The sequence below is a fragment of the Cervus elaphus genome, chromosome 15 (assembly GCF_910594005.1).
Source record: "Cervus elaphus chromosome 15, mCerEla1.1, whole genome shotgun sequence".
Taxonomy (NCBI): Eukaryota; Metazoa; Chordata; class Mammalia; order Artiodactyla; family Cervidae; genus Cervus; species Cervus elaphus.
In genome coordinates this window covers 28068719-28083317 of record NC_057829.1, presented here as the reverse complement: position 1 = coordinate 28083317, position 14599 = coordinate 28068719, and the positions used below count along the sequence as shown (strand labels likewise).

The 14599-nt window shown below is 40.9% G+C and overlaps 1 protein-coding gene and 1 non-coding gene across 6 annotated transcripts in view; both read left to right on the top strand.

The window, feature by feature from the left end:
• Positions 1–14599, top strand: part of MICU1 (mitochondrial calcium uptake 1) — a 214504-nt gene that overhangs the window by 198330 nt on the left and 1575 nt on the right. For all 5 annotated transcript variants that reach the window (XM_043926758.1, XM_043926757.1, XM_043926756.1 and 2 more), the window contains one exon: positions 14147–14236. In XM_043926758.1, the coding sequence (XP_043782693.1) occupies positions 14147–14236 (90 nt within the window). The remainder of the gene's footprint in view (positions 1–14146; positions 14237–14599) is intronic.
• Positions 3366–3438, top strand: TRNAG-CCC. The gene has a single exon. It is a non-coding gene; the product is annotated as a tRNA-Gly (tRNA).

Below are 14599 nucleotides of genomic sequence, written 5' to 3'. Positions count from 1 at the left end.
CAGCTAATAAGTAGAGCCAGAATTCAACCTCAGGGCTCTCTGATCCCAAAGCCTGTATTCTTTCCATACCATCATGTTGTCTCTCGATATCCCAAAATGCTTCTGGGATTTGAAAGCCTGTACTGAAATGTAATCCAGGAGGAGACAATGCAGGTTCACCATTTTGAACTCTGCTTCTCAGCAGCTTAGGGAAGGAAGACAGGCACTAGGTTGTCTCCTCCCAGTTCCCTTTGGTTAAGAGTTGACCATTCTTGGGTGGGAATAGAGTCCTTTTGATAAACTCTGATGTTTTGGAGTCAGTGCCCTTTTGTTAAATATGGAATAGGACATTTTCCCCCTATAGTTGTCTCTTCTGTTCAGAACCATGTTTTCCAACTCAGACACACTCTGACATCTATAGCGCATACACTACGTGACACAGATTCTTGGAGTTGTCTAATCTAGCTTCTTATGCCCACAAAGGAACATCTTAGTAGACACATCTGTGTCCTTCACTTTTCTGACCATATTACTCTTTGGTGAAAAAACCAACACACAAAAGCCTGCAAGTACTTAAATATAGTCATGAAGCAAGGAAAGTTGGTACCCCTTTGAAGGATCCCACAGAACAGAAAATACATATGTCTCTACTAAGCTGTCATTTCTGAACATCAAATTATAGGATATACAGATGTGGACTTTTGAACTTCTAAAGATCCGGGTGTTCCTTATCACCTTTACTTGTGGGTGTGGCAATGTTCTATTATACTTTCAGAGACACTTCCAACATCTAGCATTTATTGAAAATTAAATATATTCAAGAAGTTTGTAAGCATAAATTCTGGTTTTAAACTCAAACCTGATTTTGAGTCGCTGTAACTCACTAGCTTTGTGTCTTTGAATGAATCACTGAAGCTTTCAAAACCCCAGTTTCCTAATCTGTAGAATGGTGATATAGACTCCTTGCCTCAAGCCACTGAGAGAATCAAATGAGATACTCCTATATTGAAGAAAGTAGGGAAGACCACTAGGACCATTCAGGTATGACCTAAATCAAATGCTTTACAGTTATACAGTGGAAGTGAGAAATAGATTCAAGGGATTAGATATGATAGACAAAAGTGCCTGAAGAACTATGGACAGAGGTTCATGACATTGTACAGGAGACAGTGAACAAGACCATCCCCAAGAAAAAGAAATGCAAAAAGGGAAAATGGTTGTCTGAGGAGACCTGACAAACAGATGAGAAAAGAAGAGAAGCAAAAGGCAAAGGAGAAAAGGAAAGATATACCCATTTGAATGCAGAGTTCCAAAGAATAGCACAGAGAGATAAGAAAGCCTTCCTCAGTGATCAATGCAAAGACGTAGAGGAAAACAATAAAATGGGAAAGACTGGAGATCTCTTCAGGAAAATTAGAGATACCAGGGGAACATTTCATGCAAAGATGAGCACAATAAAGGACAGAAATATGGACCTAACAGAAGCTGAAGATATTAAGAAGAGGTGGCAAGAATACACAGAACTCTACAAAAAAGATCTTCATGACCCAGATAATCATGATGGTGTGATCACTCGCCTAGAGCCAGACATCTTGGAATGCAAAGTGAAGTGGATCTTAGGAAGCATCACTACAAACAAAGCTAGTGGAGGTGATGGAATTCCAGCTGAGCTATTTCAAATTCTAAAAGATGATGCTGTTAAAATGCTGCACTCAATATGCCAGCAAATTTGGAAAGCTCAGCAGTGGTCACACGACTGGAAAAGGTCAGTTTTCATTACAATCCCAAAGAAGGACAATGCCAGAGAATGTTCAGATTACCGCACAACTGCTCTCATCTCACACGCTGACAAAGTAATGCTCAAAATTCTTCAAGTCAGGCTTCAACAGTACATGAACCATGAACTTCCATATGTTCAAACTGGATTTAGAAAAGGCAGAGGAAGCAAATATAAAATTGCCAACATTCGTTGGATCATCAAAAAAGCAAGAGAATTCCAGAAAAACGTCTACTTCTGCTTTATTGACTACACCAAAGCCTTTGACTGTGTGGATGACAACAGACTATGGAAGATTCTTAAAGAGGTGGGAATACCAGACTACCTTACCTGCCTCCTGAGAAATTTGTATGCAGGTCAAGAAGCAACAGTTAGAAATGGATATGGAACAATAGACTGGTTCCAATTTGGGAAAGGCATATGCCAAGGCTGTATATTGTCACCCTGCTTGTTTAACTTATACGAGAGTACATCATGCGAAATACTGGGCTGGATGAAGCACAAGCTGGAATCAAGATTGCCAGGAGAAATATCAATAACCTCAGATACACAGATGACACCACCCTTATGACAGAAAGTGAAGAAGAACTAAAGAGCCTATTGATAAAAGTGAAAGAGGAGGGTGAAAAAGTTGGCTTAAAGCTCAACATTCAGAAAACTAAGATCATGGCATCTGGTCCCATCACTTCATGGCAAATAGATGGGGAAACAATGGAAACAGTGACAGACTTTATTTTGGGGGGCTCCAAAATTACTGCAGATGGTGAGTGCAGCCATGAAATTAAAAGATGCTTGCTCCTTGGAAGAAAAGCTATGACCAACCTAGACAGCATATTAAAAAGCAGAGACAGTACTTTGCCAACAAAGATCCATCCAGTCAAAGCTATGGTTTTTCCAGTAGTCATGTATGGATGTGAGAGTTGGACTAGAAAGAAATCTGAGTGACAAAGAATTGATGCTTTTGAACTGTAGTGTTGGTGAAGACTTGAGAGTCCGTTGGACTGCAAGATCCAACCAGTCTATCTTAAAGGAAATCAGTCCTAAGTATTCATTGGAAGGACTGATGCTGAAGCTGAAACTCCAATACTTTGGCCACCTGATGTGAAGAACTAACTCATTTAAAAAGACCCTAATGCTGGGAAAGATTGAAGGCAGAAGGAGAAGGGGACGACAGATGATGAAATGGTTGGATGGTATCACCGACTTGATGGATGTGAGTTTGAGCAAGCTCTGGGAGTTGATGTACAGGAAAGCCTGGTGTGCTGCAGTCCATGGGGTCACAAAGAGTTGGACACTACTGAGCAACTAAACTGAACTGAACTGAATCCTTTATTATTATACTAGATTGAAATTATGAAATTATAGGCAGCCACCTGTTCTGTTTTCAACCCCAAAGTACTGACTTTCCTCTGTATTTATCTTCAGTTCAGTAAGGAGCTAATAGATTAGAAACATCCTCTCCGGATATGGCAATTTGGCAAAAAATTATTTTTTAAAATATCACCCTAGAACCTGATATGGCTTACTGTTTGTTCTCTTAGAAAGTAGTATGTGCTGCTTTTTTCAGCCACTTTTTGAGATTTGCATTAATTTAGAAGTTGTTGTGACTTCTCTGGTGGTCCAGTGGCTAAGACTCTGCACTCCCAATGCAGGGTGCCCAGGTTCGATCCCTGGTCAGGGAATTAGATCCCACATAGTGCAACTAAGACCCAGTGCAGCCAAATAAAAATAAGAAAAAAGGAAAAAAGAAATTGTAAGTTGCTTTGTTTTTAATGAGGAAGATTGGAGCTTTTAGTTTCTCCTAAAATTCATCATTCATCTAAAAATTCCTGAGATGATTGCTTTCAGAAGGCATTGTTTTTCATTGTCTATTCACTGTCATGTGCAACTCTTTGCAACCCCATTGACTTCAGCACACCAGTTTTCCCTGTCCTTCACTATCTCCCAGAGTTTGCTGAAACTTATGTCCATTGAGTCAGTGATGCCGTCCAATTATCTCATCCTCTGTTGTTCCCTTCTTCTCCTGCCTTCAGTCTTTCCCAGCATTGAAGTTTTTTCCAGGGAGTCAGCTCTTCACATCAGGTGGCCAAAGTACTGGAGCTTCAGCTTCAGCATCCATCCTTCCAATGAATATTTAGGACTGATTTCCTTTAGGATTGACTGGTTTGATCTCCTTGCTGTCCAAGGGACTCTGACGAGTCTTCTCCAGCAGCACAGTTTGAAAGCATCAATTCTTCAGCAATCAGCCTTCGTTATGGTCCAACTCTCACATCCATGCATGACTACTGGGAAAACCATAACTTTGACTATGCACACCTTTGTCGGCAAAGTGATGTCTTTGCTTTTTAATCCAATGTCTAGGTTTGTCACACCTTTTCTTCCAAGGAGCAAGTCTTTTAATTTCAATGGCTGCGGTCACCATTCTCAGTAACTTTGGAGCCCAAGAAAATAAAATCTGTCATTGTTTTCACCTTTTCCCCATCTCTTTGCCATGAACTGATTGGACCAGATGCCATGATCTTAGTTTGTTGAATGTTGAATTTTAAGCTAGCTTTTTCACTCTTCTCTTCCACCCTCATCAAGAGGCTCTTTGTTCCTCTTCACTCTCTGCCATTAGAATAGTATCATCTGCCTATCTGAGATTGTTGATATTTCTCCTGGCAATCTTGATTCAAGCTTGTGATTCATCCAGCCTGGCATTTTGTATGATGTACTCTGCGAACTTAAATAAGCAGGGTGAAGTATACAGCCTTGACATTCTCCTTTTCCAGTTTGGAGTCAGTCTGCTGTTTCATGTCCAGTTCTACCTGTTGCTTCTTGACCTGCATACAGGTTTCTCAGGAGATAGGTAAGGTGGTCTAGTATTCCCATTTCTTTAAGAATTTTCCAGTTTGTTGTAATCCATACAGTCAAAGGCTTTAGTGTAGTCAATGAAGCAGAAGTAGATGTTTTACTGAAATTCCTTTGCTTTTTCTGCAATTCAACGGATATTGGCAATTTGACCTCTGGTTCCTCTGCCTTTTCTAAATCCAGCTTGTATTTCTGGAAGTTCTTTTAACATACTGCTGAAACCTACCTTGTAGGATTTTAAACATTACCTTGCTAACATGTGAAATGAGCATAATTGTATGACAGTTTAAACATTCTTTGGCATTGCCTTTCTTTGGGATTGGAATGAAAACTAACATTTCCAGTCCTGGGTCCACTGCTGAGTTTTGCAAATTTGCTGGCATATTGAGTACAGCACTTTAACAGCATCATCTTTTAGGATTTTAAATAGCTCAGCTAGAATTCTATCACCTCCACTAGGTTTGTTCATAGTAATGCTTCCTCAGGCCCACTTAACTTCACACTCCAGGATTTCTGTCTCTAGGTGAGTGACTATATCATGGTTATCTGGGTCATTCAGACCTTTTTTGTATAGTCAAGAATACACAGAAGAATATACCTTTTGTATATTCTTGCCACCTCCTCTTAATCTCTTCTGCTTCTCTTAGGTCCTTGCTGTTTCTGTCCTTTATTGTGCCCATCTTTGCATGAAATGTTCCCTTAGTATCTCCAATTTTCATTATTTAACTTCTCTATTCCTAGGACTGTGTGTGTGTGTGTGTGTGTGTGTGTGTGTGAGTCACTTAGTCATGTCTGACTCTTTGTGACCCCATGGACTATAACCCACCAGACTCCTCTGTCCATAGAATTCTCCAGGCAATAATACTAGAGTGGGTAGCCATTCCCTTCTCCAGGGGATCTTCCGGACCCAGGGATCAAACCTGGGTCTCCTGCATTGCAGGCAGATTCTTTACCATCTGAGCCACCAGGGAAGCCCTGTTCCTAGGACTATCTATGCCCTATTGATATCTCTAGTATCTGTAGCAATCAAAGGGTAATTGTCTACTAGACTGTAAATTCTTGAGGACAAGAACCATGTTTTCCACATCTTTGTGTCCTGCTCTGAGCCTAGAATAATTATTTATATACAGCAGTTATTTAATTAATGTTGAATAAATGAATTAATTAATTGTTAACCTGATAAGATCCTGAAAAGGATGGTGTAATTCTCTAATAAAAGCCTAGGGTGAGGGGAAGGACAAGAGGAGCATGGCACATTCCCTTGTCATTAATTTCCTTGACACATGGGCAAGTCACAATTTCTCTGACCTCAAGTTAGATGTTATACTAAATATTGCCAAGCATTCTTCCAGATTTGAAATTCTATAACTAAATCAGCTTTTTACTGAATGTAGTAATGTTTTTAAGGGACATGTTGTAGCCTAAAGCTGTATCCAAATCTGTGAAAATGAACTGACTTATAATTATCAAATACATTTGAAATCAGAGCAAGGCTGTTGAATTCCCAAAAGAATGGTGGCAGTTTTAATTTATTTTCTTGTTAAGAAATTTAAAACATAATTAGATCTTGGCTAGTGCCTTGATAAGAGCTAATTTATGAAGCTTGGTATAATAGTTGCAGAAAAGTGACAGTTCCATAAAATGTACCTAGAATGAGCATAGCTGTATATAAAGTATGATTTGAGGAATCTCTAAAGGACATTCCCAACCATAAATGCCTTTCATAGTTTCTTGCTTACAACAAATTACAACAAATTTGCAGCTTAAAATACCACCTATTTATCATACTACTTTTCATAAGTCAGAGTCCAGGCACAGTGTAACTAACTGGGTTCTCTGCTCAAAGTTCTCTGCCTTTAACAATGTAGAAATCAAGGCATCAGTAGGGCTGCTTTCTCAGCTGGAGTTCACAGTCCTCTTCCAAGCTTATTTGGGTTCTTGGCAGAATTCAGCTCCTTTTGGTTGTAAGACTGAGGTTCCTTTTTCATACTGGCTGTTACTCTCTGCAGTTCCTTGCCATGTGGCCCTCTTAGAGTATGGCAGCTCACTTCTTCAAAGCCAGCAGGAGAATCTCTTTCCTCAGTGTGCGTGATGGATTCTTATATAATTGTAATCATGAGAATGACTATCCCATTACCTTATCCATATAAAGTAACCTAATCACCAGAGTGGTATCACGTCATATTCACAGGTCTTGCCTACATTCAAGGAGAGGAGATTTTACAGGGTGTGGGGAACTTGAGCACCATCTCAAAATTCTACCTACCATACTGGCTGTAATTTCAGAAACTACCAGTTAAATTATTTGAGGACTTCTGAAGATATGAACATTTTAATTGATCTAAGCCATGTTATCTAAAAGGATGTTAACATGTCAGTCATGAATTTTTAGGGCTAAAAGGGAGCTTAGAAATCATTTTACTTAAACCCTCACTTCCTTGTTTTTAACTTCTTCAATTACACTTGAAGGAAAATGGCTTGCTCAAATCACAGCTAGTGTGGTACAAAACTGAGACCAGAGATTCCAGTTCATTCAGTTCCATACCACTGTTCTGTTAAGTACACAGCACTCACTCCCACTAGAAGGATCTAGAGAATTCTATAGGTGACTCAGTGCTTTTATGAGAAGACAAAAATGGGGGAAAGTTTACAGCAAGAATGTACAGGAGAGCATCCCCAGACAGCCGTAGCATGAAGGTAGGAAATGGGAATGTCATAAAGATGTGTGGAGAAGAGATTATGGGAAAAAAGCTCCTATTTTGTAAATTCTTGTATGTTTATTATTTATTATTTATTGGCCATGCTGCCAAGCATGCAGGATCTTAGTTCCCTGACCAAGGATTGAACCCGAGCCCCCTGCAGTGGATGCACAGTCTTAACCACTGGACCTCTAGGAAAGTCCCTATAAATTCTTTTAAAGTTTGTGGGAGGTAGGCTCCTGCGCTTCAGATCATTATTTCATTTTGTAAGAACATTTATGTGTGAAGGGGAGTGCTTGCCAGGATTCCATTCATTTCAGACAAAGCCATCAATTTTTAAAACAAAAGTATTCATACTGTAGGCACAGAAGCTCAAATTCTGAAAGAAATGTTTGCTTTATGAGGCACTTTCTCTCTCTGCAGAGAACTAATTTATTTCCCCCAAATTTAAAGTCACTTAGCAGTTCTAAAGATTGATTCTGGCTTAACTCTGTTACTTTGAATATGTTGTAATTTAGTGAAATTATTTATAAGTGCCCCAAGGAGAAAGAAAGCTGCTTTAGGGACTCATGATTACCATTGAAGGAGAGAGGAAAGAGGGTAAGATAAACCACCAAAACATCCACTTAAAGAGACAAGAACAACATCAGCCAACATTATATCCTGCTATGAAAAGGATCAGAAAGAAATTATACCAACTGGGGAAGTATAGAGGTTAGAATTTAATGCAAGCACTGCTTTGCAGGGGCTTCAGGGGCTACTGCCCTTAGAGAAGTCTGAAGTTTTGATAAGACACTTGTTAAGATGAAGAGTATTTAGCCCTTTGCATCATTTCAGCAAGCTGAACTTAAATATCTCAGTTGCTTTCAACTTTAGTTATCAGAGATTCAGACTCTCTTGAGGCTGACAACTAAAGCCCACCAAGGAAGTAATTTTGCAAAGCAAGCATAAAAGACACTTCCAAGATTGAGGTTAGAATAATATAAAGAAGTGGTTATCTGAATAATGACACATGCTCTTGGTGGAATGCTGTGCAGCTGTCAAAAAGGAATTGTTTATGTATTGGAATGGAATTATTTCTTAGATATGTTATTAAATGAGTCAAGCAAAACCAAATATTTAAGTCATTTTGTGGGAAGAAGTGAAGAATAAATATTTGATTTTATATCTATAAAATATTTCTAGGGAAACTGGAGATGTTCATTGCCTCTGGACAACATCTGGAGGGGGATGGGAAATAACTTTGAGAGGGAGACTTCAGCCCTTTTGTACCATTTGAATTTCAAACAGCTAAATGTATTACTTAATGAAAAACAACTTTTTAAAATAAAAAGTAATGAAAATTTAAAAGAGTCAAAGAGGGAAAAGCCAATATGGTAAATTTTGGTAAAATGGTAAATTGGTCTCGAGATAAGACCTGGCTGTGTGATAAAGGTTTTCCTGCAAGGAGACTTGACTGGCCCCTTGCCAGTCTGTCCTGATGGCAAATCTATTCTAATGCTCTCATCCCCACCTGCACCTCTGTTCAAGCTGTCTAGGCAGGCATTAGCCTCCTTTCCTGCTTCCAGTACTTACTCAAACTGATTCCTCCGCCACCTACTACTTACTACCTTACATGCCTTATCTGGAGTAATCTGTCTCTAATCCTTTAGAATGAGGATCCAAAATGTACCTCTAACCAAATACAAACTATCCCACTGTAACCCATGTGTGTCTGTTAATATGTCTGATAATTCTCCTGTATGTTTCATAATCTTAATGATATGTATGGTTTCCCCTACTGAACTGTGATTGCCTTCTGAATGTGGCACCTGAAATCACTGCCTAATGGTGCTGGCAGAAATGCTTGCCTCTTGTGGACAATGTGATGAGCATTTTTAATGACACCAGATACAATACTGGACAATGGCAATAAACCTTACTGTCAACCAGTTTTACTAGATTAAGCAGGTAAGCCCATTGAAACAGTCATCTGGAATGATGCTCTGAGGTTCAGAAAGCCTGACCACAGTTTTTTCCTGGCATATACTAGTATTTAAGAGGATCACCAGCATCACCTCTGAGAGGTGGACGGCCTGAGCACACAGCGGTGGTCAGCCTGCCTGTGGCACAGAAGCACTGTGCGTAGCCCAGTGTTACAGTTTTCATTATTAGTGTACTGCGTTACTCTTGGCTCCTGAAATTGCTTGTTATCCTAAATGTTGTCCTTTCCTTCCCACCCCCACCCCCTTCAGTCAGGTTGAAATGTGTGTGTTGTATTAGCCAAAGTATCCTGGAAGAAGATGCAAAAGAAAGGACAAGTGCTCTTTAAAGGAAAATCCTTCCCCCTGTCCCCACCTTCCCCGAAGCCATCTAGGGATGGGACTTAAGAAAATAAGACCTGTACATCATAAGCCTTTTCAGAGCTGAAGCAGAAATGTCTCCCTCACTTAACCTTGGCTGTCACAAGCCAGCTTTTGATTTTCTCCACTACAGTCCAGGAAGACAAGAATCATCATATAGCCACACAGCTAGAGACTCTCAACCCAACTTGGTGTATCACCTTTCCAAACACCTTTGCATTAGGAAGAGACAGGCAGCCCCTAATTGGGTCACACTGTGCATAGCTCAATTTATTCCTCACAGGCAGAACTCCCAGGGCCACCTTTATTTCATATGCTTTTCATTGGATTGCATTTTAGTAAACCTTTAAAGTTGTCCCTAAAATAGTCAGTATACGTTCCAAGGGAATACTGATGTCTTCCATCATATAGGACATCAGATCTGTTGTCAGACTACAGTGCTGGCTTCTCACAACCCCTAGTTATTATTCAGTTATTCATCCCTGCCCACTAGTGAGGAGTAATTCATATTTTGGCTTTTCTTCCACCTGAGTTCTTTCTCTTATAATGAGAGACTCCTGGGAATTTCCTGGTGGTCCCGTGGTTAAGACTCCACACTTTCACTGCCAAGGACACAGATTCAGTTGCTAGTCAGGGAACTAAGATCCACAAGTTGCAAGGCATGCCCCCCCCCAAAAAAAAAATAGAGTGACAGATTCATGGGGAGATCCACTGTCCATATAAGGGATGGAGTGAGCCCAGTGTGTGTAGGAAAAAGAGCATGGGCTGAAAGTCAGGAGACCTAGATTCTATATACAGCCCTACTACCAACTAGCTTTGTGGCCCTGAGCAAGTTATTCAAATTCTTTGCATTTTATCTTTCCTCTTCCAGTTCTAAGATTCTCTGATTCCAAGTGGATATTTGGGCTCTTATCCCTCCAGAACTCTCCTTTCCTCTGTTCGAGTACTGTTGTGAATAGATAGTTTTATGTAATATAGCTTCTGACATTATAGTCACACAAACTCAGTATGTATTTCTTTGTGCTGCTGAATTGTCCAGTCATGGACTATGCCAGAGAGTAAACTGGGGACCTGGCACATCTCAGATTCTGCTTGGACTTTTCAAAGAGCCAGATGGTTAACACATTTTTGAGTGCCAATGAGCCTGCTTCTGCAAATTCCTCCCCATCCCAATCTAGTAGAAATCACCCAGTCTCATGCCCATCTATTTATTGTTCAGGCAGCTAGAGCAGATTTGTACCAAAGGAATAGGTAGGCCTTGGAAACCTAGGCCTTCTCCAGGGGCATTTCATGCTCCATAGGGACATCTTTCAGATTAGAATCCCAACCATGCATCAGTTAGCATCATTAAATAGGCGAGGCCCACATTCCAGTACCAACAACTGGTCTGCATGGAGAAGCTGAGACCTGGGGCAGAAGTGGTGGGGGATTGTTCTTGCTGTGATTTAATTATGACTTTGTGGTTCAGAGATGTGGAAGCAAATCTGAACGAGCCAGCTCTCAGGACCAGCTGCCAAGCACTTGGCTTGTAATCTATCATCCTACTTGTCCCCAGTGCTCTTGGCTGGAGCTCACCAGCTAGTTGAATGTTTGTTTCCTTCACTACTCTGATGCACACCCTGGGGCCTGTCTGAGGATGTCAGACTGTGAAAGGCACCCCAGCCAGGCTCTTTGCTGGCTGGTAACATCCCAGTGGTTTGAATACGTCAGCAGCCCTGGTTTTCTTCCTGTGGTACAGATGGCATCAGCGCCCTCTCCATGTGAGATGAAACATATTCTGTAACTCTTCTGTCAAGAGATCACCTTTGTAATGAGACATTCTCGCCAGTGGAATTCCAGAAGTCCCTGTTCTGCAACCACTTAATACCACTTTAATGAGCTTTTCACCTCAAAAAGCCAAGAGCTCTCACTGACATTGAATATTATTTATTTAATGGTTTATTTTGAGGAGAAGGTCCATCTTCATAGGGAATAGGATGGGCACTGGGACCATCAAGAAGAATTGATGATGGGCACTCTGCCCTGAGAGAATGGAACTGAGAGAAAAAGAGGTGTAGTTATCAGTTAAAACAGGTGTGGTATTGGTGTGAAAAGGGCATGGTTAACAAACATTGGCAGAGAAAGGAATGGTTAACATCAAGTGTCCGTATTTATCTAATATAGAACAGGTTTTGAACCACGTCTCAGGACACATTTCTGTGGCTGCGTAGGGTAGTTTGGTAAATGACCACAATTTGAGAGCACCCAGGGTCTTCTGATCTTATTCTCTTTTCACTGAGCAATCTTCTGAGGTGAATTGAGTTTCCTTAGTAGATTTTCCTACTGAGAAGTATAATGACCAGCTGTTATCCCTTTAGTTCTCCTAACAGTTAGTGTTTTCCTTGTAAATTGGCCTTCTGCTTTCTCTTCCTTCCCCAGGTCATTTAGTTAGCAGGAATTGGTTCTTCCTGAGCCAACTGAGAGAATAAAGTGTCTAGACCTACCAGGAGAAGTTTCTAAACCCTAAAACTTCCACAGTCTGATAGAGGCCCCATCTCCCCTGGCATCACTTAACTACATCTCATGAACATCCACACAGTAGATAGTCTGCTTAAGTCTTAATAGTTCCAAGGGATGTTGATTCCTCTTTCATGCTAACTCACGTCCTGGGAGGAAGTGCAATGTGAGCGGTAACCTAAAGCCGCAAAAGGAGGATTCTGGCTCTTCGTGCCCTTTGAGCAGCCTAGTCCCCTCCAGCCAGAGACTGTGGACACTGAGGCACAGCCCAGCTTGTGGCCTTTATACCTTTCTTCTGTCCGCCAGCACACAGGATCCTCAGCTATTTCTGTGTACCTCCACTCCTGTCTCTCAGCCTCAGATTCTGGAAAATGCCAGTGAACCACTCTTTGCACTACTAAGCCACCTTAGCAGTTATCTTGTGGCATCTCCTCTTTTGGATATGAGAAATTGTATCCAAAGAGATCACATAACTCCATCAGGGTCACACCAGCAAGTTGGTGGAGCCAGGACTGGAGCTCAGGTCTTATGACTGCAAGCAGTTTTCCTCCTGCGTCACCTTGCTCCTCTGCCTTGTTCTGGCATTTGTATCAGCTGTCCTTGAGAGCACTGTGGAGAATGTATGGCGGCTGTAGAGGTGAAATGAGAGATCAAATGCAGAAAAAAAAAGACAAGAAAGAACTGAAATTATAGGAATGAAATAAGCAGAGAAAACACACTGACTTTAAAAAGTTTGCATTGCTTCTGGAAGCAGCAGTGGACAGAGGAGCCTGGCAGGCTACAATCCCTGGGGTCACAAAGAATCAGACAGGACTTAGCGACCGAGCACACACGAATCTGAGGTTTATAGACACAAACACTTCGTTGCTAGTTGATTCATGAATAGAAATTCGTCTTTTCCTCTCCTCTGTGTTTTATCTCACTTAAGAGTGTGTCTATAAAAAAAAAAAAAAGTGTGTCTATAAGCAATACATAATTTCTCAATGTAGCGAGATCAGGCTTGAGGATAAATAGCAGAGAAGGCAGGGGAAATTGCCTAATTTCCTTCCTGGCTTGTTTTTCGTGAGAACCCAATTTTCACATGATTGCTAGTGTTTAACAAGTAAATGTCAGAGAAAGAGAAAATGGCAGGAGAGAAGATATTTTCTCATGAATTCTGGAAAAAGAAAAAAAAAAAGACTGTATTCTGATCTAGCGAGATGGGGGCCACTGCTTCTCAAGGGGCACAGTTGGAAAAAACAAAGTGGGTGATGGAAAACCTGTCAGGAGGAGGGGCGGGAGCTCAGCTGCGCATTTCCGCCGTTCATCTGGTGCTGCAGCCTCAGTGCAGTCAAACTAGCCGCCTTGTTTCTCGTCTCCCCATCCTTTGGCAGCCTCATTATTTCCTTGACTTTTTGTTACTGTCTTCTTTCCAGTGGGAGGGAAATGCCAGGATGGAGACTATAGTAATATCAGATATTCTTTACTTTTCTGCAAGGCACTCTTCTAGTAATAAGTTATTAGGGAAGCTACCACTATATGCTTGAGACTTAGAATTCCATCCTTAAATACTATGTGCATTTTAACTTTTAAAATTTTTATTATGGTAAAATATATATAACAAAAGTTGCCATTTAAACCATTTTTTTAAGTATGTCAGTGGCATTCATTACATTCACAATGTTGTACAACCATCACTACTATTCCAAAAATTCTCCATCTCCCCAAATGGGAAATTTATACCCATTAACCAGTAACTTCCCAGCTGTTGGTAACCTCTCATCTACTTTCCCTTTGAATTATTATCATGCATTCTTACTTAATTATATATACTTCCTAAAGTGTGGCAGCAATAGAAAAAAAGTGGAACCCGAAGTGAAACGGAAAGGTGGTTATGGATTAAAGACTGAATTATCACAAATACATCTGAAAATTTTTTTACTATGATGGAATATTTTTATCCTTCCATTCAGAGAAAGCAAAAGTCCCTCTGCTGGGCTAACTTAACATCTTTCATCTTTCAGTGACCATGCAGCAGGTAGCCAGGACAGTGGCTAAAGTGGAACTCTCAGATCACGTGTGTGATGTGGTGTTTGCGCTCTTTGACTGTGATGGTAAGTGGGGCCCTCTGGAGTCTGGCAGGAAAACCAAGCTTTACTGCCCTTGACGTAGACACTGTTTCTGATGGAGCCTTGCAGAGAGCTCCAGTGTACCAGCCTAGACTGTCACAACAGCTTCCAAACGGCTCCCATATTCCATCTGTGCCACTCTCCAGGCCATCACCATCATCATCCAGCCGGAGAAATCCATCCAAAATGAAAATCTAACTGCATCTTCCTCCCTTCTTCCAGTCCTTTTCTGCCCTGAAGATAAAGTACAAACCCTTAAGGAGAATTCAGGCTCCTTAGGGACCTGTCTCCCTGACTGCCTCGTTGGTGTCCTGGCCCTACCCACCTCTGTGTGTCCAGCAATGCCTC